The following is a 22,771-nucleotide window of genomic DNA, read 5'->3' on the forward strand; positions in this document are numbered from 1 at the left end:
CTTTTCGTGACATGGGAAAACCCAATACATTTGTTTTATTTATGAAAGGGTATTGTGATGGACACCGCTCAGTATTTTACAATGTCTTAGAAATGGCTGAGTGACTTTTTTAATAACTGCTTTTTTTATCAGATGGGCAATGCGGAACATACCACTGCTTCTGTTTGCCTCGTCCCTCTGTGTGCTAGAAATCTGAAAGCCACATTTGTGACCTACCTCTTGTATTGACTCAGGACATCCACTTGTTTTCCTAATAGTAGGGTCACTATTACTAATATTCTCACATTTATTATTCATCTTACAGCATTACATGTATTTTTGAAAGCCACTTTATTTTTGGAAAAAGGAAGGTACAAATGATCAAAACAAAAATCCATTTGCCACCTCTTCCCATAACTTTCAAATAGGTTTTGCCTACTACATATTAACCTGTGCTAGACATGCACCAAGCTTCTCCTCTCCCTCGTCCCTTTCCAAAGTCTGTAGAGAAGGCTGAGAGAAGTGAAAGGGGAGGCCAATGCTGACCCCCGGGTGTCAGGAGCCCCACAAACACAGCATCTTTCCTGAATGGCCACCCTCTCTGCCACACCCCCTGCTGGCTCCTCAGAGAAGCACCTGTGGCACAAGCTCCGGGCCCTGAAGGTGCTCACCTCCCCCACCCCACACCTCTCTTCATCTCCCCTTGGCTCAGCGCCCTCAGCTTCACTCTGCCCTTCATGCCTGGGCCTCCACCTATTTCCATCTCACCTGCTTTCTGTCTCAGCTCTTCTCTCAGTCTGGCTCTTGTCACTCAGTGCTCTGCCAGCCAACTGAGTCCCCCACTCCAGTACTTCTTGGCCCACCTCGTCCATGTAGGTCCTCCCAACCCCCACCTGCTCCCAGCCTCACTGGTGATACTAGGACATAGTGAAATAGGCTTGGATTCTTCCCAAATCTACCCCACCTTGTCTTCTTCCAAGGGATCCCCTCTCCTTGGCTCTAAGTCATCCTCCTCCCTCACCTATCAAATCTTGGAGTTCATTTCCAACAAATATGAAAAGGATATTTTGAATTTAATTTAAATAGGTCCGTCCACTTGCATCTATGGACGCTTATAGCGTACAAATGGTTAATAATACAAAAAAAGTCATACTCATTGGTAAATTAATCCTATAATGTAGTCATATATAAGAATTACAAGGAAATAATATAATTCTTAAATATAAGAATTAGGAAAATTATATACATATACTCATATATAAGAACTGTAAGAAAAATAAGTTTATAACAGATGTCAATTGAAATAAGGCACACATATTCATTTATGTACATGAGGCTATTGTCTATGAATAACTAGATATAGCCTTATCCCTGAAATTTTATACACATGTACATGTGTACATAATATGCACTACTCTAGATGCAATATTATTTCCACAGTGAACAAAGAAAACCCTAGCATTTTACTTTCATTTGCTTTAATACAGAAAATCCAAAATGTTCTTTCATAGGAAAATTGCTTATTATCTTCTTATACTTTTTGCAAACAGAAAACCATGAAAAAAGAAAAGACAAGGACTTGAATTTATTTTAAACCCAAATTAGTCCTCAAAAGCGAATTACGGTTTCACTAACCAGGTTAACAGTTAAATTTTAATCTCACGATCCTTTGTGAACCCCAGTCGTTTTTTGCCTTGATTACAATGGCCAGTAAACAACTGTTTACTTTGTGGGTTGCCCTTTCTCGAGTCACTCTTTGAATGTTGACTAGCTCGATGCTATTTGGAATTCCGACCACATTCTGTAAGACACTAGTCCGCCCTAGCCTCCCTGCTTGGCATCAATGCCAATTCAGGGCATCTTCTCCTGGCAGTGACACAGGTTTCTGAAGCCTGCCAGTCTAGCAGGTTTGCTTCATCTTTTTTCAAACACTGGAGTAAACAGAATGATGAAAAATATAGAAGAATATGCACAAATGAGTATTTGGAAACAGAAAATATTGGTAATACTCTACGCATAAATGTGATGATACAAGCATTCCCAGTTTCCTCTTTTCTGCTCCTGGAATGAATCAGGAAACATCAATACGATACCTTAGAACCCCAAATTTCTTCCATCATCACAGTTGATCATGAAAATAGTAAAAGTTTGTCATCTGCAAATATTATAGAGTTGAGCCAGATTTTTTAAATCAGCATGTGCTGATAGACTTAACACCAATTTATTAGGTATGAAACACAAAAATCCTCTGAATTGTTACAACAAAAAAGTCATATATGGGATAACGTGAGTAGTACTTGACTACAGGTCACCAGAGATTTGGACACCTGCAAAAAAATATACTAGTTACAGTCTCAAAATTTAAACTATAAACTTTACCCATGAAGTATTTCAAAGTGACCCAGTCTCTGAATAAGTCAGTTTTCTTAGCAGGTTTACTGAATCTAGAGGACTGGTGCACGAGATTCATGCACTTGGGAAGGGGGTTTCCTCAGCCCAGCCTGCGCCCTCTCACAGTCCAGGAGCCCTCAGGGGATGTCCAACTGTTGGCTTAGGCCTGCTCCCCGTGGCTGTCCTTGGCCCTTGCAGCCCTGGCCTCATCCGGAAAGATGGCCAGAAGGTCACTGGTCTGTCCGGTCTAATTAGCATATTATGCTTTTATTATTATAGATTATTGCCTTAAAAAAATAAAAGCCTTTGAATTTTCCAGTATTCTAATAAACTTGTTTGGGCAAATGTATGACTTTTTAAAAAAGCTATCATTTAATCAGAACCTTGTTCTAGGAGACATAAGGACACCAGGGTTTAGATTGTGGATTCTATCCATTCAGAGCCTGTGCAGGAGACAATCAATCAATGTTTCACTCTCACATTGCTGTCTGTCTGTCTGTCTCTCTCTCTCTCTCTCTCTCTCTCACCAATAAAAACATGTCCTTGGGTGAGAATTTAAAAAAAATAATAATAAATAAATAAATAAATAAATAAATAACACCAGGGTTTGTCAACACTTACTACAGAAGAAATAAATACATGGGATCTGAAAATCAGCCAATTACAACCAGCAATCAATGTGAGATTATTATTCAAATGATGTTTCTGAACATCTGTTATGTGCCCAGTGTGGAGTGCAGAGTTTGGCATAGGGGATGGAAATGGTGGCAAAGATCATAAGCCATACTTGTTCCTATTTCCTTGAGTATCTTATACATTTTGTTGAACACTAGACACTTCAATAACATAAGATGGCAACTCTGGACATCAGTTCCTTCTACTCACTGTATATACTATTGGTACTGTTGTTTATATAATAATGGAACTAGACTAATACTGCAAAGTCTGTATTATTTAGCCTTGGGCAACCATTGAAGTGTCTACTCAGCTTAGTGAGAGTGCTGGATCACAGAGAACTATACAGCACTCACCCTGAAGGAAGGGTAGGACCCAGAGTCTTAAAATGGGGAAAAGTACTCCAGATTAAATATATGTGTATGTGCATGCGTGTGTGCATGAATGTGTGCATATATATAACTGCAGAGAAACCGTCTAGACTAGACCATTGTTAAACTCTCCCATTTTTAAAGACTCCAAAAAGGACAGAATTCGATTTATTACCCTTGTCAGCGTCCTCGCCTTGGCTATAATAAAAACTCCTAAATCATATTTTTATATGTGATCCCTATTTGCCACCTGAGTTATAGCACGGCATCTCCCAAACACTGGCCTGCTTCCTCTCTCTTGGTGGGCCCAAATGGTACCTGCAGACCAAAGGCCACAGTGGAGTGGGCCCCTCCCCTTTCCCTCTGATTCCCAATGGCCTCAGCTCAAAAGACAAATGACTGTACCTCCTCCCTGGTCTGTCCAACGGGTAAAACATATGGCCGCATGATTAGCTGGCAGCATGGGTCATGTGCAGACCAGGTATCTGTCTCAGAATACAAGCCATAATTCACTGCTGTTCAATACTTTCCAAAAGCTCTACTGTGGGAAACAGGTTTTAAGAAAGATTTCATAGATGATGTCCACATACTCCTCTAGATCAGATTCCAGTGGGGAGGTTTGGCCTGCAGTGTGTCTTATTAAACCAGCACAAGGTTTTTGGTCATGAAATGTAAATCCAAATGCCTTTTAGGTGCATCAAGGACTCTGATCATCCAGGCCTCCACCCCAGTAAGTCTCCCAACTTCACCAAGGGGCTCTGTGTGTATGTTGGGGCACACCTTCAGTGCTTCAACAGTTTACAACTCAAATATGCAAGAAGGACTCTGTTTTCAAATTCTTTTAGGGGATAAAAAAAAAATGTCTGACTACCACCTTCATATCAGCCTCCTGAAAATTACACTATGATTATCTCACACACACATTCAAGTACTTCAGGAACCCCCCAGACTAAAGTCCCAAATCATCTGGATACGTCCAAGGATCTCCACAATCAGGCCTCCTCCCTTCCGCCTAGGGGCCCACCAGACCCAGAAGCAAAACCTCTGTTCAGCAGTGATCCAACGCGGGTCAGAAGTGGGCAGACTGGTCAGAAGACTAACTGCATCCCACCGGTGCCCCACACCACCATTTACTAGATGCCTAAAAATCATTTCTTAATTAACTGGTGAATAATTTTAAACTGAAAACTAAAGAGGCTTTTAAATAATTTTTGTCAAATATTTTGAGACACCTTCTGCTACTAAAATCTTTTAAAAGACACTAAAGCTGATATATAAAGGGAAGTTAAAACAAAAAATATTTTTTCAACTTGTTTCAATTAGCATAGGAACTATAGTAAGCTCACTTAAGCATATCTATCTTAACCTCTGATTTAGTTTATCCTCCCTTATGTTATTGTAATGTAAGACTGCTCCAAAATGGGTAGCAAGTTGAGTACATGGCGATTACAATCAATTTAACATGTTTTTATGCTTAGAGAAGGGTTTAAACACAAGACTTTTACTCAGACAAACCACCCTGTCCAAATAAACATGGAAGCTTCACATAAAATAAAATAAAAAAATAAATTAAAAAAGGCCCTTCATAATTAATATTTAACAACTTGGGCTTTTAACATCCACTCAATATATTTAGTTTATTCTCCTAGACCCACTCTTTCCTTACTTTCAATTAAAACTCACAAGCCTACCAAGCCTCAAATTCAAACTAAGCAGAACGCTTATGTTTCTATTTTACCTAATTTTTATTTCCATTCTGGCCACAATACTCTGATAATGATATATCAATATCCATATATAAATGTATCATTGTTGACTAGAGTAGAAATTCACATTTTTCTTAACTAACAGAGGCCATGTCAGGACCCAAAGTGACATGGACTCAAAATAAACCTAATTTAGGCTGAAAGTCAGGATGAAGATAATGTTTATAGTTATTCCTGAATGTTTCTTAAAAATACCGAAGTTCCACAAGCAGAAATAAGGCAATCCCTTGGTTGAGATTCTACAAACTCTTCCTGAGCCACTTCCAGGTGAACCTTTAGTGGTCTGCCCAAGGTCATTCAACCAGTAAGTTTATTCAAAATGTTCAATACCATATGAATCCTCAGAATCACTTAAAAACTACATATAAGAAAAACCAAGTTAAAGAAGCAAGTGCTTAAACCCAACTACAATATAAAGATTTCCTGACCTCAATCTTTGCACTCTTTAAAAACAAAGATAGACAATGAGGTAAACCTACTCAAGCTAATAGAATTGCTAAACTAAAGAAAAATAACTCATGAGCAAAGGTCTACTTGTCAATCAATAAAAATAAAGCAATTTCCTTTAAAAAAATATTAAGAAAAAGCCTTCTACCAGTACAGAGACTGTCAAATTGAACAGCAGAAAAAGCACTGACACTGAGAAACAAAAATTCAGCCTGCCTTTCCTGGACCCTGTTTGGTCAACGAACTGGGTCAATGTACCAAATCTCAGGATGATTTTTAAGATTACTGTACTTAAACCAATAAAAACCCCAGCGCAAAGTGCTCAATTCATTTCCCTATCTTTGTTTTCCATGTACCTTTACTGCACTGCTGAACTCCCTGGAAAATATACTCTTTCTGCTCCCCTGCCCTCCCTACAAAATAAACCTGAGAAAATGCTATAAAGGGATCCCTCCCACCCTAGGAGTCACTCTGCTGGGATTAGACAGAAAAACAAAGCTTTTGCCTGGGGGCCACACTGCAGGCCAGTGCTTCGGCAACCAAGCAAGTTACAGAATCTGTTGCAACAGGAAAAGACTTGTCAAAAGAGAAGGCGTGTCTAAGTGTTATACATACTTCAGGAAAAATGAATACTAGACTCACAAATCAGTCATGTCTTAAGTCCTGGCCTAGCAGTGCATCATCTAAGGACACTCACACAGCATGTTATGATATGACTTGTTTCCAAGAGAGCATCTCATAACATTTCCTACTGCAAAGTTTAGATCCCACTGATCAATTATTCAGACAGCGATGTCGTGGATTGGTTTGTTTGGTTTGCTTTTTGTTTTTGTGGGGGGGTTTTGTTAATCCTCATCACAGGATGTTTTTCCCACTGATTTTTAGAGAGATGGAAGGGAAGGGAGGATGAAGGGAAAGAGAGAAACATCCATGTGACAGAGACACAGTGATTGGTTGCCTCCCGAATACACCTAACCAGGCTGGAACCTGCAACCCAGGTACTTGCCCTTGACCAAGATCCAAACCTGCAAGCCTTTGACCTATCATGTGCAGGCCAGCACTCTAACAACTGAGCAACAACGGCCAACGTGCCGGTATGGTCCTTGTAACTAGACCACATGTGTCAAACACAAGGCCCGCGGGCCAAATCCAGCCCGCCAGGCCTTGCAATGTGGCCCGCACCGCGCTGTCATCACTGCACTCCGCTGTCAGTTTATGACATTGTCAGTTTATGACTGTTCAGTAAACCATTCGGCCCGCAATTAAGGCTGGATTTTAGATTTTGGCCCCTTCTCTGATTGAGTTCGACACCCCTAAACTAGACCTTCACTCCTTTCCCAATTACTAACTCTTACACAACACCGATATAATTTTACAGTATGATCACCAAAGACTTAAAACTATTCATTTCTAAACTAAAGGGGAAAAGTCACATATCATTTATAAAACGGCAAAAATACCTGGAAATTTGGCCATAAGAGAATCTGACATCCTATCTAATAAAAGGGTAGTATGCAAATTAACCATCACTCTATCACAAAGAAAGTGGCACCATATTCACAAGGTAGTGCCACCCAGTCTCAGCAGCCCCAGGGGGGTGGCCGCTGAGAGCGGGCAGCATGAGCGGCCTGGCAGAATGCTCGCTTCCTCACAGCGCCTGGCTCGGGCCGGCCCACCGGAGCCAGAGCAGACGTGGAGAGGGACAGGGGGGCCAGCCTGCAGCCTCTGCGACCGCGCGAAGCACAGGTCCCTCCCGCCTCCTGCGGAATCAGCCGGGGGTCCCCCCTGGGTCCCATGAAAGCAGCACGGCTCCTGGTGGTGCGCGGCGGTTCCCGTTTGCTCCCATGGAAGCGGTGGGTGGCCAACTGTGCACGGTATCATGCGATGAGCTACTAGTGTTATGTAAAATTCTATTAACATATGTAAATATATACAATGTACATATGATTATATTTCAAATGAATTCTGAATAATATTTCCATATCTGTCAAGAGAAAAACATTTCAAATTAATTCTTTAAAAATTCTTCCAAAATTCTTCCTGATGTGGCTCAGCAGTTGAGCATTGACCCACGAATCAGGAGGTCTCCAGTTCGATTCCCAGTCAGGACACATGCCTTGGTTTTGTGCTTGATTCCCAGCAATGCGCATGTAGGAGGTAGTCAATTTATGTTTCTCTCTCATAGATGTTTCTATCTCTCTATTCCTCTCCCTCCCTCTCTTAAAAAAAAAAAAAAAAATATATATATATAAACTTCTTTCAAGTATTCCTTAGATTATATATTTCATAGAATATTAAAAAAAGAAGTTATGAGGAAAACTGATTTATTCCAAACTCAAATTTTGCAAATATGAGTATCTTAAAGGTAAAGCTTACGAATTGTTTTTAATCAACCAAATCCAAGAAAAACAAAGATTCAATATAAACACATTGATATATACACATGCCAAGTATCACATGCCTATACAAATTACTATGTATAAATCCAACATAGTATGACATATTCACAATTCTGTTAACTTATTTTTTTGAGGTAACCATTGGTTTATAACATTATGAAAGTTTCAGGTGTACAGCATTATAAACTGACATCTGCATGAACTAGGTCATGCTGCTACCAAGTCTAGTTTCCATCTGTCACCATACAATTGACCCCCTTTGCTCACTTCACCCTCCTCCACCCGCTTCCCCTCTGGTAACCACCAATCTGTTGTATGCCTCTATAAATTAGTTTTGTTCTGTTTTCTTTCCTCTTCGTTTCGTTTTCATTTTTCTTTAACCTAATTTAAAATGCAAAATCTAAAAGGGAAGTAAGGAAACAAATTAAAGTCATATGTAAGCGTTTTAATGCTTTTACAATAATAGTGGCTCTTTACCTGCCACTAGGGCCCACTCCATAAGGCCCTAGTGGCAGGTAAAGAGCAGAAGGCAGAAAGGCCTGAAGTGAATCAAAATGTGAACGATGTTGAGTCATGATTACATATGCAGGCAGGCACCTACTCAAAAACTGTGTAGTACAATAGACCAAAAGCAAGGCTCTGTTAATCGAGTGGTTAAAATCACAGTGGAATCTGCTGTTATTATGAAACCTGGGTACAGAATGATTCACAGATCACAACAACAACAAAAATCCCCAAGTCAGCTATACTTACACTGGTAAAAAGAACCCTCCCTAAGGCTTCGGCTGCCACAGTCCTTCCGTTTGCTGGGGACAGAAAGGTCTTTTTCAGTAACTCCAGAAAAGCTCAACTCATTCAAGGAGCTGGACTTACCCTGAGGCCAGCAGGCAAGCACTGAAGTCTCTGGGAAAATCCACACAGCAAGAACTCCCAGATCTGAACTTAAAGAGAAACTAAAGCCACCCCAAGGAAGCTGAATAAGGGTTTTAGGAGAGCGTTTGCTGCAAACTCCACTGGGGAAAGCAAAGGTCTGCCTGGGTTCTTCCAACTCATCGGAGTGTGCATTTCATTACAAATTGGGAAGCAGCCACACTACCACATGACAAACTGAAAATCAAAATCCCAACCAGAAAACACGAAAAACCCCAAATCTTGACACGACTCTGCTTTTTCAAACATGTCTACAGTTTTTGTAAAGATTTAGTCACAAACGATGTCATGTTACTACCCCCCACCCCCACCCCTTTCTAAAGATAAGAACACTGAAACTCAGAAAGGTTCCTTGGCCTTGCAGAATGGCAGATCTCAAGCTATAACCAAACCTCAAATCTCGCTCTGTGGAATCTCCAAATCTCGGTCATCTGAAAAAGCACAAGGGCTATCAAATCAACATGACGTCTGGGGTGGGAATACACGCTTGTTTCAATTGAGTGCTATGTTCTCCGTTTATTAACATACAAATGTAATTTCAATCCAAACGCCAGAATGAGAAAAACTTGAACTTGCTTATGATTCAGCATTTAAGTTTGCTATCAAAAGGAGGTCATGGGCAAGTTAGCCTACCAGAGGCCTCCCCGTTTGCAGCTTGGTTGTTGAGAAGACCTGATAAGGAAATAATGGGCCTTTATGTAGACGTTTCAAAGTCCTTGGAACTGGCTGGAATAAAAACTTCAAGGGATTTTAGAAAAGTACAGAAAGTGATAGGTGTTGAGCACTGAAGCTCGGCTGTCGATTGGTCAGCAGTGGTCAGGGAAGCTGAGGGTCAAGAGGTCAGGGAGGGTGGCAGGAGTTGCAACCAACTCTGTGAGAGAGCCTCTAAAATTAAATACGAAAAGGAAACAGACCCTCACGAGTGTAACAGCATTACTGTGCACTGATGCCCAAGGGAACGCAGTCACAAGTGGTATGCCACGCCCGACCACTTTCCCTACAAGCCATTTCACAGACAGCTTGCGGCCCTCTCCCCTATCTTCCTCTTGAAGTTCTCTCTCTATGTGGATGTTCTGTGATCATATGAAACTGTAACATTTCTAACGAATGAAAACCTCTTAAACAGCAAAAAGACAAGCCATAAAACAGGGGGAAATGTACCTCAAAAAGAATCCTGATTATACAAAGACCGATGCAGATCAGTAAGGACCCAAATATCCCATTAGTGAAATGGGAAAGAAAAAAAAAAAACACAAACAGAAAAAAAATGCAAACGAGCAGTACACATAAAGTCCAACAGATACAAATAAAATTAACAGTGGGAGGGAGATTTTTGTCATCCATCCAAAAGTGGTTAAGATCCATGCTGAGCAGTGCAGAGAAAGGAGCACTCTGTGCTGGGCCAGTGCTAGCATAAGGAGGTTAAACCCCCTCCGGAGAATGGGTCGGCCAGGTGCACCAGAGCCTGAAAAACCACAGCCCTGTGACCAGCGATCCCACTTGGAGGATGTTAGCCTGATGAAGATCGTCAGTGCTCAACTATGAAACGTGACCCATGCAGAACAGAGAGTGCCCATTACAAGAGCAGAAGTCCTATCATGAGAAGGAATCTGATCACGAGTACACAAGGTGTGGGCAAAGTGCTTCCTTGCTCCGGGGCTTTCTTGTTTTACAAATTTAAATTTCAGGTCAAGTGTCAAAATGATAAGCACGAGACCTTTTAAAAGTACTTTATCTGGCTCTATTGCTTCCTTGGTTGTTTTATACTGAATTTAAGTCCTCTACTTAACAACTTCATATTTTACGCACATGTGCGTGCCCGACAAGATGAATCCAACATCAAAGAGGATCCAACTGTGGCACGGGGCCACATCTCCCTGACCCAGAGCGCCTTCACTGCCGAAGAGTTGGCCGTCTGGGGAGCTTAGCGTCCTCGTCCTCAAACCTAGACCGCAGACTGCGAGGTGTCACGCCTGGTCTTAGTAAGCTCTCAATGAAGGGCAGTGGCAGTACCAGCATCGTTCCTATCACTGGGAACGGTCACTTCTCCTTTATTTTGATTCTGTGGGTTTTGAAGCGCCAACACACCTACCACCCAGGAATCTAACCTCTTTGGCTTCTGTACTGCAAAGCCTCACCTGGACCTCTAAAACTGAAGGCCTGAAAGAGTCGGACCACATCACTACAGGGCTAACGGCAGTGTGTGAGTGCTGCCGGATAAGAGGAGGTCTGAGGAGCTGGAAACCAACTGGAAGAATTCTTGGAGCTGCCTCATGTTAGGCGTGCATGTTCTTGCCTTGGCCACTGGAGGACACTTCCTACTCTCAGTGCCAGGCTCTCTCCATGGCTTCTGGCCCATTGTGTGTGTTCACTAACAACCGCCACCAACCATCCCAGGCTCAGCCTCTCAGATTACAAACTGCACCTGCTGCCAATCAAAAATAGCCAGAACTTGCTTCTGTGCATTCCCCAGTTTGTTTCCATGTCTGCCCAGACATTTCAGTTTTGTCGGGCATAACAAGGAGAGTGTGACTTTAATAAGAAATTGTGTTGTAACAGAATTCTACTAAAAATTATACTGAAATAACCATTACATTCAGGAGTGCTGATTTAGAAACCTAAAATAGCTGGTGATTCAGTTCCAGCATCAATGTCAAAAGATTCTCCTGAGTGCTCTAACTTGAAGAGACATGAGGTAAAGCATCAACAAACTTGGGCTTACCCTTAGAGCAAAATAGACACTTTAAATTTAGCAAATATCTCCCTGACTCATATGAGCAATTTGATATCCTACTAACTTTTGTCTAAATTCATCTTCTTTATCAGCTTTATAAAGTCATATGCCTTAAGGCTCTCTATTTCTAATAAATTTCCAATGAAATGAAAAATAGAAATCCTGAACTATGACACTATCTTTTGCTATCTGACTATCTATAATTGCTATTATAGGGGTAACATGATTTGAGTTGCAATATATTTTGATGGGGTCCAGAGTATGCCACTGTGGCCTAAAAACTATTGTGAGCTGAAGGCTTTTGAGTTCCTGAAATCTTCTATCTGTCAAAAAGAAAGGCCTCTCAAAAGAACTCAATCATCCTAAATCCCCTCCCTAGAAGCAACCAGGGAAGAGACTCTATCACCAGAGGTAAGTCTCCACACCACACTGAAACGCACATTGTCACAGAACTGTCACATCTCCCAGCTATTCTCTTAGAACCATTTGTCTTTCCAGAAAGTTATTTGTTTCCTAAAGATGTCCTTTCTCTCCGTCCCCTTCTATTAGGAGGTCATTTGTTTTCCCCCATTAAGTGCCCTTCTCCTATGAAGATGGTATATAAGTCGCATATCCTAACCCCCAGCCCCTATGAGTCACATTTTTTTCTGTGATTAAATCTGACTTTTCTCTCTGCAATCTATCTTTTGTCAGTTGAATTTGCAGGCCTCCAAATACTGAACCTAAAAGGGTAGGGGAAAAGTTTTTCTTCTCTGACGATTTAAATCTGTGAAATACACTGTATTATGCGTATATATGAGAACGATACTGACTTTCTTATTGATTGCAGTCTAAACAATTACATGATTAACATTTAACACTTCCTCTTTATGTCTTCCTCTTTCCTTGCTTTTCTTTAAACTTCCCCTTAATCTTTCTTGCTTCTAACTTGAATTTCTACAGCAGTTTTCAAATATTATCCTCGTAAGTATTATAATTTAGCAGAAATAATTTGTTTTCCCTTTCTACTTCTGATAAATCAGAACATACAATTATTAAGTAATACAAATGCTACTCACTTTTTGTCAGTTGATAAAAACCTCTCAAGTACAATCAAGCTAAAACATCATGTTGATTAAATAAAGTAAGTTGCTATTTCACCAATTACTGAAAACGGGAAGCGTTCTGAAACACAGAATTAAAACACACATACAATCACTTTGTACAAAACAACACCCCACACACACTCCACCTCATAAGAGTTTATTGTTTTAAAACTGATTTGATGACGATAAACGCAAAATGACAAACCAAGATAATTATCCAACCTGGCACTTTGTACCAAAGTCTGAAAAATAAACCACAGGCACAGCCCCACTGGCCCCCAGGGAAAAGCCTTTCTGTGCTCCCACGGCCCCAGTCCCGCCCTTGGCATTTGGTTCTCTGAAGTTAACCTCAGTTAGCTAACCTCCTATGGCTCTGAAGCACAGGGATGCTGGTGCCCACAATTAAGACACACTTTGCACACAGCAGCCTTGGGAGACACCATCACCTGCTGTGCAAAAACTGCAGGGTGTGCAGTCTGCCTACTGCTTTACTGAAAGACCACAATCAAGGGCCCATGGCAGGCTGGACTGCCGATCCTTGGCTGGCTTGCCAACAATCTATGTTTATTTCCTTTTGCGGATTCCACTGACCTTGTCCCTGCTGACATACCTCGGGGGTAGTTCTGCACTGGCTACAGAACATCCAGAGCTGACTGCCTAGCTCCCTCCCTTTCCATCCTCTGGTCCTACCTTGAACCAACCACAAACTCCTGGCAGCAACCAGAACTCAAGGCTCTTTCCCACCTCCTTCTGATTGAAATATCCTTCCTCTGTTTTCAGAGCTAACTGCTTCTCTTCCTGCAAGACTCAGCTCAACTGTCCCTCAGCCAGGAAACGAATTATTTTTTTTTTCCCCCACTGGGCACCCGTAGCGCATTATCGTGGCCCCGGTGTTTACATACATGTCTCTATCCAGCTTCACCAAGAGCCTGTGGGGGGTGCAGATTCTGATACGCACAAGTGCAATTCAACATTATCCTTCCAGTCACAGAAGTAGTAAGCACATAATAAATGTTTAGTAAGTGGATGAGTGTATAGATGAACAAAACCATGAATAAGCAAACAAACGAACAAGTAAATTAGTGAGTGAATTATTCTAACTGTTGCCAGGAGAAGAGAGGGCATTACTAAGCCCTGGAGGATCCCTAAAGAACACACAGAGCTCCTTGACTCCTCTCAGCTACTTTCCAACTCCACATGCTCCTTTCACCTCTCCACATCTTCACACTTTATCCAATCCCCACATTTAAATCCAATGCTTTACCACCTCAGAAGATCCTGTCTTTGTTTCGTAGCTGCCCTGCTGTAGGACATGTAACTACCTACTTGCACTTGTTGCTACAAAGGCTCCCAAGGATGCCAAAGACCCCACGCCCTGTTCTTTTGTCCTTGTAACCCCAGAGCCCAGCACGTGTCTGACAAATAGCAGGCACTCACCTTAGACAAGATGGATAAGTGACCGAATGAAGAAATGAAGATGTAACAGTTCTCACACTTTGCGTTTTACTATTGAACTAAATAGTCTGATTTTTCCAGGTAAACTATGATCAGAGAAAGATAGTGAGGAAAGAACAGATCATTTGAAGTTAAATCAGTACTTGAATGAAAACCTGTATATACCAGTCCTTTTCTCTAATACAGACACTTCACCACCACCTTATTGTCTCAGGGACTGTTCTCAAGAGCATCACAGTTTAGCAGCTTTTGTTATTGAAGAAGGTTGAAGAAAGTCATAAAATTTATAAAGCTATCGTGGACAGTAAGCATATCTTTCAGGCCCTGTGCCAAGATTTTTCACATATATTTTTCTTAATCTTCAAAAGCATTCCAAAAGGCTGCATTTGAAAATGCAAACCAAAAAATATCAAGTAACTTGCCCCAAAGTAACATTGCTAGTAAGTTGTAGCACTTATAAATAAGGTTTACACCCAGGTCACATGCTTTTTGATAAAACTTTAAAATGCTCTCAGTCTTACTTCTGAAGATTAGAATAATGGTACAAATAGGATTTCAAGGCCTATGCTTTTATCTTCACTAACTAAAATATCCTTCAGCATTATTAAATATTCTGTTGAATCTGTTAACCACCAAATCACTAAAGAGCACATAAGTCCCCAGCAGAAATCAATAAAGGCTTGGAAAATCCCGCTAAGTGTGGCAGCAGCTGCTCCAGGCTGTTGGTCCAAAGAGGCCCGCCTATTGCTGAGACATTCTGGGGTACCAGCAATTCTCCAGCATGCCTTTAAAACAGTAAGAACCAGGGGTCAGTGAGGCCATGAGCAAAGGGCACTCTGACCACAGCAGGGCCAAACTGGTACAACCTTTCCATAGTGCAATCTGACAGCGTGTATTAAAAGTCATAATAATATGCATATCCTTTGACATAGCAAGTCCACAAGTAAGGATTTATCCTAAGAAAGTAACTGGATAATGCCCAGAGATCCAACAACAGCAGAACCTAAAGATCAAACAATAGCAGAATGATCAAATGCAGACATATGATGACACATTATGCATGCACCTCGGTTGTAGGCTCCATCGGGGTGAGTTCAAGAGGCAACCAATCGATGTGCTTCTCTCACATCAATGTTTCTCTCTGTGTGTCTCTCCCCCTCCCTTCCACTCGCTCTAAAAATCAATGGGGGGAAAAAAATCCTCGGGTGAGAATTAACAAGAAAAAAAAGTGGTAAAATACAAGTAAATTTGTGGCTCTGCTGAAATGCCCACAAAATATTGTATGTGTAAAAAGTAGATTATCCTATATTCTAAAAGCCCGGTGAATGAAGAGCAGAATGACCAGAACAACCAGTCAGCCAGTCACCATGACACACACTGACCAGCAGGGGGCAGACGCTCAACACAGGAGCTGCCCCTGATGGTCAGTGTGCTCCCACAGTGGGAGCACTGCTCAGCTAACCAGGATGAGCAGCTGCAGTGGGCTGATCCTCGAAGACCACACACCCCTACCAGTGCACGAGTTCTGTGCACCAGGCCTCTAGTAAAATATATGATCCTCTGTTTTCAAAAACTGTTAAGAACAAAAGTGTTAAGGCTACAAGAATATATATCAAAATGTTAACAATGGTGATCTAACTGGTGGGATTATGTGTTTGACTAGAAAGTAAAAAAGAACTTTGCCTATCCTCTTTATTTATTTTTTTAATTTTTGTTCCATAATGCCCATTTTATAAAATAATGAAATGACAAAATATCTTTAATTGAATCAATCCCTTAAAAATATTAAAAAGCTGTTGATCAAAATCAATCAGGACAGTGTTATTTCCCTAAAATTTTCCTTTTGGTACCCTCAAGTCCTTTAAATTGCTCAGAGGAGGATTAAGCTGCAGAGAGTTCCCAGTTTTATATCCTGTTTTTCAGTTTTTTACAGATAATATATATTCTTGGACTTGAAGGAAAGCTAACATCAAAGATTTAGTATCTAGAATTTAAGCTCAGGTCCTGCAACAAGTAAAGAGAGAAAGAGTGAGGGCTGTGCATAAAACACCATTAGCAAAGCATAGAATAGTTCTTACTACAATCAACAAAGCGCACAAGATGAATCTTTGATGAATTGGGCAATATTTTCTACCCATTACAAAGGTGGATTTCTAAGACAAGATCTAAAATTAGCAGATATTTTTCAAGATCCAACAGAAATAAATTCCAGATAAGGCAAAAAAAATGTCTTCCAAGTCCGCCATGGTGGCTACATACTTTACACCCTCAACAAATATTCCTTGATTAGAAAATAAACAGAAAGCAAACACTCTTCACTTTCCTTTCAATAGAGATAGGCCTGGGCAGGCAAAAAACACAAATACTGTCTGTAGGGAACAGGTGGTGCTCTAAACACCTATTTGTAAACAGATACATGGAATTCAGAACACATATTCCCATCGGAACAATGTTATGATGGCTGCTAACTCCCAACCTGGCCCTTGAAGCCTATGAGTCGTGGGAACCAGGCCAGGCCGGTGTTCCCGGTGAACGGCACTAAGTGAGGAAACCCATAGTGCTAGGGGAGGAAGAGGCTCTCCTTCCCTTGGACCCAAAGGCTCTCAATTCAACCCCTCTCCACAGAGGCGCTCCAGCTAAGAGACCTGTTCGGGTCAGACCCTCTTCCCCGGGGCTGCCCAGGTCCAAAGAGCCAGTCAGAAGGGGAGGGAAGGTTTGAAGGCCCTGCCCCCATGCCGCCTGGTTAGATAACTCTGCAGGGCCATCCAGCACCAGAGCTCCATCATCACTGCATCACAGTTCAACGCCTCCCCCTGCCCTGCTCCCCTCACTCCGCCACTAGTGACGATGCCAAGAGCAGCCACAGGAAGCCTCCTGCACGTCAATCTCTGTCTCAGAGACTATTTCCCGGACCTAAGACAAACAGCTAACATTTAGTAAGCTCGTTTTATAACTCAGACACTGTTTATAAACATACATACTTACATGTAAGTATGTAATATATATTATGTACATAATAGGTAAATAGAGAAAGGTATCTTAGTGCATAAGAATGGATAGGTACTATAATCCCAGTTTAAACATGCAGAAACTGAGGCTCACAGAAGTCAAATGACTTATTCCAGACCACGTGGTAAGTAATTTGCGGAGCCGGGATGTGAATCTAGGTCTACCCAATGCAAAGCCAATCACTATATAAACTAATTCCATTTCCTAGAAAGAGTGGTTAAATGAGTTGAGGCAGACTCAGCAGGCCAGGGGTTATGGTGGCAGTCAGGAGTGAATGGTAAACCATGGCCATTCAGAAAGCAGAAACTTCTCAAAGGACTTGGGATCCAGGCCCACTGAAAATGGGATATTATGATCAAGGGTTCATATAATTTTAGGCCTGAAGCAAAAAAAGAAAAAAAGAAAAGAAAATGAAGATCTAATGGAAATAGAATTCCAGAAAGAAACTGCATAGTCATAATCAACTGTGTGATTACGACATCCTAAAAATGATGACTGCAGGCAAATCTTGTCCACCTACAATCAAAGTATGTGCAGACAGCTGTTTACCATGTAGAAGGAGGACAGTGGTTCCACAGCTTTTACTACAATCCCTGCAAAAAGCTTCATAAACATAAATGAACAGTATCTAAAAATGTTCTAATAGCCCTGCCCTCTATGGCTCAGTTGATTGAAGTCTTGCCCAGTACACCAAAGGGTTGAGGGTTCAATTCCCCGTTAGGGCACATACCAAGGTTGTGGGCTCTATCTCCAGTTGGGGTACGTATGAAAGGCAACTGATGTTTCTCTCTCATATCAACGTTTTCTCTCTCCCTTTTTATGCCTCTGGAATCAATGAAAACATGTCATCCCGTGAGGATTAAAATAAATCAATATACAAATGTATTAATACATTTCTTATTGTGATACAAAATCCTTACTATTAATATTCAACTTACCCAAGATGGAAAATTGCAACAGTTCAACTTCTTCAACTACAACCAGACCAAACTTCCCTAAGCTTTCCCTAGCTAATAATCTGCTTTTCTAGGATAAGTAGTTATTTATACCTACTGACAAACAGTGAGCAACTAATATTACCCTGCCCTGGTGGCCGCACTGCCCAAGAAGACATGAAACCATTCTATAAACTCTAAATATCTAGAAATAAATATTATTAACTTCTAGTGAAGTAATTAAGTTTGTATGCTTGCAATGCAGATCACAACTGACTCAAACAGTGAGAATAAACCTTCTAAAGTTTAATAGAATGTAGATTTACTACATCCTTGGAAAAATTATTTGATTTGTAATATTCATAATCACAAAATCTAATATAAATCACAGTTAAGTAAAAAAAAAAAAAAAAAAAAAAAAAAAAAAGATACTTAGATATTCCATAATACATAATAGTCCCATCAGCCTGGCTAGTATTGCTCAGTGGTTGAGTGTCAACCTATGAACCAGGAGATCATGCTCCAATTCCCTATCAGGGCACGGGCACAGGTTGCCAGCTCGATCCCCACTGGGGGAGCTGCCGATTAACAAAAGATTCTTGCTCTCTTCCTTCCTCTCTGAAATCAATAAAAATTATCTTTTTTTAAAATAGCCCCATTAATATCATTTTAAAAATCAAAATAATTGGGCCTTTACAATTGATTTTGAGAGTTGGCACATACCTCTTTGCCCCTTCCTTAAAAAAATTCACCAATGCTACTTCTCCCACCCCTACGTTGTAATGCACAGCTTTAAATGGCAAAATGAAAAGCATCTGCAATTTCCTTATTTATCCATTTTGCACATAGGTCTCAGCATCCAAGTTCAGTTGTTATCAGTAAGATTTCTCCAAATGAAAGTGGATCACTCGCTGAGATCTCACACCATGTCAGCACCAAGAATCTGGGGTCATAAAATCCAGCTTCAGTTCTAACACAAGTTAAGTTTGTAGTTTCTGGAACCCTGAGTGTGGCACTGTTTTTTCCCCCTACTCAATTAATAAAAACAAGTTCCAAATCAGAAATACGTAACTTTGCATAGATATGTACAGAACTGCTGAATATACCTGCTTCTGCCATTTCAGAGGAGAGTGAATAGGGACATCACAACCAGGTTGTTTTCAAATGAGGAGATACCACCAGCCTAAGAACAAAATTCCCTCACAGCACCACAAAGTGGTCTCAACCTTTTGGACAAAGAAGAAAAGGAAACAGCTAATTTGAAGCTTCCAAAAACACAAAAACGGCAAAAAGGCAAGCCACAACCACCCCCAGAATAGGAATGCAAACTCCATGAGGGAGAGGGTAACCAGGAGGCCCTCTCTCTTGATTACCACTATCTCCTTCAACACTTAACTTGGTACGTGTAACTCAAGGGCTTAGTATTTTTTTGAATGAATGAATGAATGGCTGTGAGATCATTGTTTATCACTTACTTTTCTTGAGGAACTTTACTAAAGCTCTTACCAAAGTAGCAAGCCTTTAAAACGACAAGAACTAGGGGTGGGGTGGAGAAAGGACACTTTGAGCCTCACCAGAAGCCTCTGAGGGGGACAATATAATCAGCATACTTCTTTTTTTTCTAATGTTACAGGCAAGGAAATTGAGGTTCAGAAAGACTGACCTTCCCCAAGATGAAAAAGTTCTAAGTGGCTGAGCCAGGAGGAGTCTGTCTCCCTCCCCCTCTGTCACATCAAAACCAAAATGAAGTTTAGAGCCAGGAAAACAACAGGACATGGAGAAGACAGTCTGGCCACATGCTGTCCTATCTATAAACCCTCACATAGGCGGTTAAATTTGGGAAACTTCCTATGTCCATACTGCAGAGACACAGCCCATAGAGGCCTTCCGTTCTGTTTCTAACCCGCAACACGTCGCTGTGGGTTTCTTCTAAGTGCAGGTGCCCCGATTTAAAAGAGTGGCTGATGTACATGGATTAAAAAATGGATTAAAGAATGGATTAAAAAAAACCTGAAAGCTGCAAGTCAAAGCTAGAAATAAAGATCTTAAATCTTCTCCCATTCCAGGCTACCTATATTCCCTTCCCCGAAAATCTGGCTGACCACGGGCATTCAAAGGAACTGTCCAGGTGAGCGAAGTGCTCGCTCGCAGCCTCCAGCAAAGCCTGGTCTGTGCAGGGACATCAGCAGTCCTGCCACCTCTCCACTGTTCCGTAGGTGCCCCTCCAAAGCTGCGCTCTTAGGCACTCCCCTAAGAGCAGCAGGCTTCCTCCTAAAAACGTGAAGCAGAATTCAATGCATAGTGGATTTTTATTTTTATTTTTTTAAAGTCCGGGCTGAGAACAACGGAAGTCAAGTTCAGATTCTCTTCCTTCCTCAAGCGAGCTGCAGGATTAAAGAGCGAGCACACACACACACACACACACACACACACACACGCACACGCCCTACTCGGCACAAATGTCTCTGCGGCCGCTCCACCTGTGGCCATGGGCACAGCCAGCCCGGACTTGCTGGGACGGAGGGCTCTCCGCTCGGGCAGGGGGAAAGGATGAACCGGTGCCCAAGTTTTCAATCGGATCATTCTTCTCAACTTGGGCGGCTCTTCCCCCCTTCCCTCTCCCCCTCCGGCCCGGGGCTCACACACCAGGCTTGGCCCGCGCGGGCACCACGGCGCGGGGCCCGAGGGCAGCGCGGCCGCGGGCGGGCACCCGGGCGCCCCTCGTTGTCCGGGGCGCGGGCTGCCGGGGGCGCGGATCCGCCGCCGCGGCCGCCGCCAGGCGCGGGGGTCCGGGCCGGGGCCGCCGCGGCGGGGCGGAGGGCGGGGTGCGCCCTTCCTGGCTCGCATTGTCCGCGCGCCGCCCGCGCCCCCCGCGCCGTGCCCGTCGGGGAGGAAGGGGGCGCCCGCCCGGTCGCCCCGTCTTCTTACCGTTCTTACCGTCGCCCGCGGCGGCAGCTCCCGCGGCGGCGTTGCCGGCGGCGGCGGCGTTGGCAGCGGCGTTGTTGGCGGCGCCGGTGCCCGCGCCCCCGGTGCCCGCCGCGCCCCCGGTGCCCGGCGCGCCCGCCGCCGCCGCCCCGCAGCCCGCCGCCGCCGCCAGGGCCCCCCCGGCCGCCGCCGCGCCCGCCGCGCCCGCCGCCGCCAGGGCTCCGGCTCCATTTTCCTGCTCGTCGCCGCTGCTGTTGGCGCGTTTGTTTTTGCGTCCGCCTTTACTGTTTTTGGGGTTGGGCATCTCGGGGGGGAGGGAGGCGTCCGGGGGGTGCCCGGGCCGGCGAAGGAGGCTCCCCGCGCGGCGCGGGCGCTCGGGACCCGGAGCGCGGACGGCTCCGGGGCGGAGAGAATGGAGGGCGCGGGCCGGCACCCGTCTAACCCGCCATCCCGCCGCCGCCGCGCCCTGCCCGGCTCCCCGCAGCTGGCGCGCCGCACCGGGGCTCGCAGCCGCGGGTTCGGGGCGCGAGGACTGGGACTCGCTCGGGGGCCGGAGGGAAAAGGCGGGTCTCCGGCTTGTTTTGCTTCGGCTCCGCTGACACGCTCTGGGCCCGCCCCGCCCGTGACGTCACCGGGGACTCGGCCCGGCCGCGCCCAGCAGATGACCTCACGGCGGCCCGGCCCGCCGCCCGCGTGACATCACGCCCCCCGCGCGGAGTCGGCCACCTTCGAGTGACGTCATCCTGGCGCTCTCCGCCCTGGCCCCCCTGCAGCTCCCGGGGAACCCGGGGAGCCGCCGCCCTTCCTGAAATGGCCCGCATCTCCAGCCTGATGGCATCTGGAGGGATTGGGTGGCCTCCTGGCTTTCATGTGATGGAAGCTGAGCACACACCCATGGTTGGGAAAAATAGGCGGGTGGGTAGAACAGGAAAGGAACACAAAGGATTTCAGATTTTGGATTAATCATCCACTAAAAAGCGTTGTTGCCATTCGGGAGCAGCCTTAGATTCAATACTTGCAGAAATAGGGTTGAATTTCTAGACAATGGCAGTGAACTTACTGCATGCAGGGTCCCTGAAAGCCATCGCAGACTAGCGGTGATAGTCATTCACACAGGACTCACCATCCAAGAATGGAACTAAATGTTGCCTGTGACCTAGAAGCAGGCCCTGCTTGGGGGATACCCAATAAGCTGCGGATAGGACTGAGTTGTCCTGAGAGATAGGTGGCCACGTTGTGCGCAGGCAGAGATTAGAAGGTGACACCTGTGATGAGAGGCAATGACCTAAGGGCAGGAGACCCTTGGGAAGACTTGCATATGGTCTTTTTCTGCAACTCTTTTCTAGCTTTTTGCACCTCAGTTCCTTCCCACCCCCAGGGTCCCAACTCCAACATGTCACTTCCTTCAGGGTGATATCACTGAGGAGCCTTCTGAGAAGAGCTATCAGAAGTATCACCTTCTTTATTTCCCTCATCCATCTCTAATTATCCTGTCACTTTATATGTTTACTTATTGCTATCTCCTCGCTCAAATGAAAGCTCCATGGTGTAGGAAATTTTTTTCCTGTCTTGAGCACCTCATGAAACAGCTAGCATATATTTGTTGAATATATACATTAGATTTTTTTCCCCATGAACCTTGGAGGAAAAACTATGCTAGCTGACAGTTT

At 43.5% G+C, this 22,771-nt stretch overlaps 1 protein-coding gene across 3 annotated transcripts in view; it reads right to left on the reverse strand.

Moving 5' to 3' along the window:
* The window catches only part of HECA (hdc homolog, cell cycle regulator), a 44,373-nt gene extending 22,672 nt beyond the window's left edge, over window positions 1-21,701 (reverse strand). For 2 of the 3 annotated variants that reach the window (XM_084890682.1, XM_084890681.1), the window contains exon 1: window positions 21,105-21,701. In XM_084890682.1, coding sequence (XP_084746808.1) covers window positions 21,105-21,405 — 301 coding nt within the window. In that variant the 5' untranslated portion in view covers window positions 21,406-21,701. The remainder of the gene's footprint in view (window positions 1-21,104) is intronic. The other variant, XM_084890683.1, reaches the window with a different exon arrangement.
* Between the last annotated feature and the right edge of the window lie 1,070 nt (window positions 21,702-22,771).

Source organism: Pipistrellus hanaki (assembly GCF_964339955.1).
Source record: "Pipistrellus hanaki genome assembly, chromosome: 7".
Taxonomy (NCBI): domain Eukaryota; kingdom Metazoa; phylum Chordata; class Mammalia; order Chiroptera; family Vespertilionidae; genus Pipistrellus; species Pipistrellus hanaki.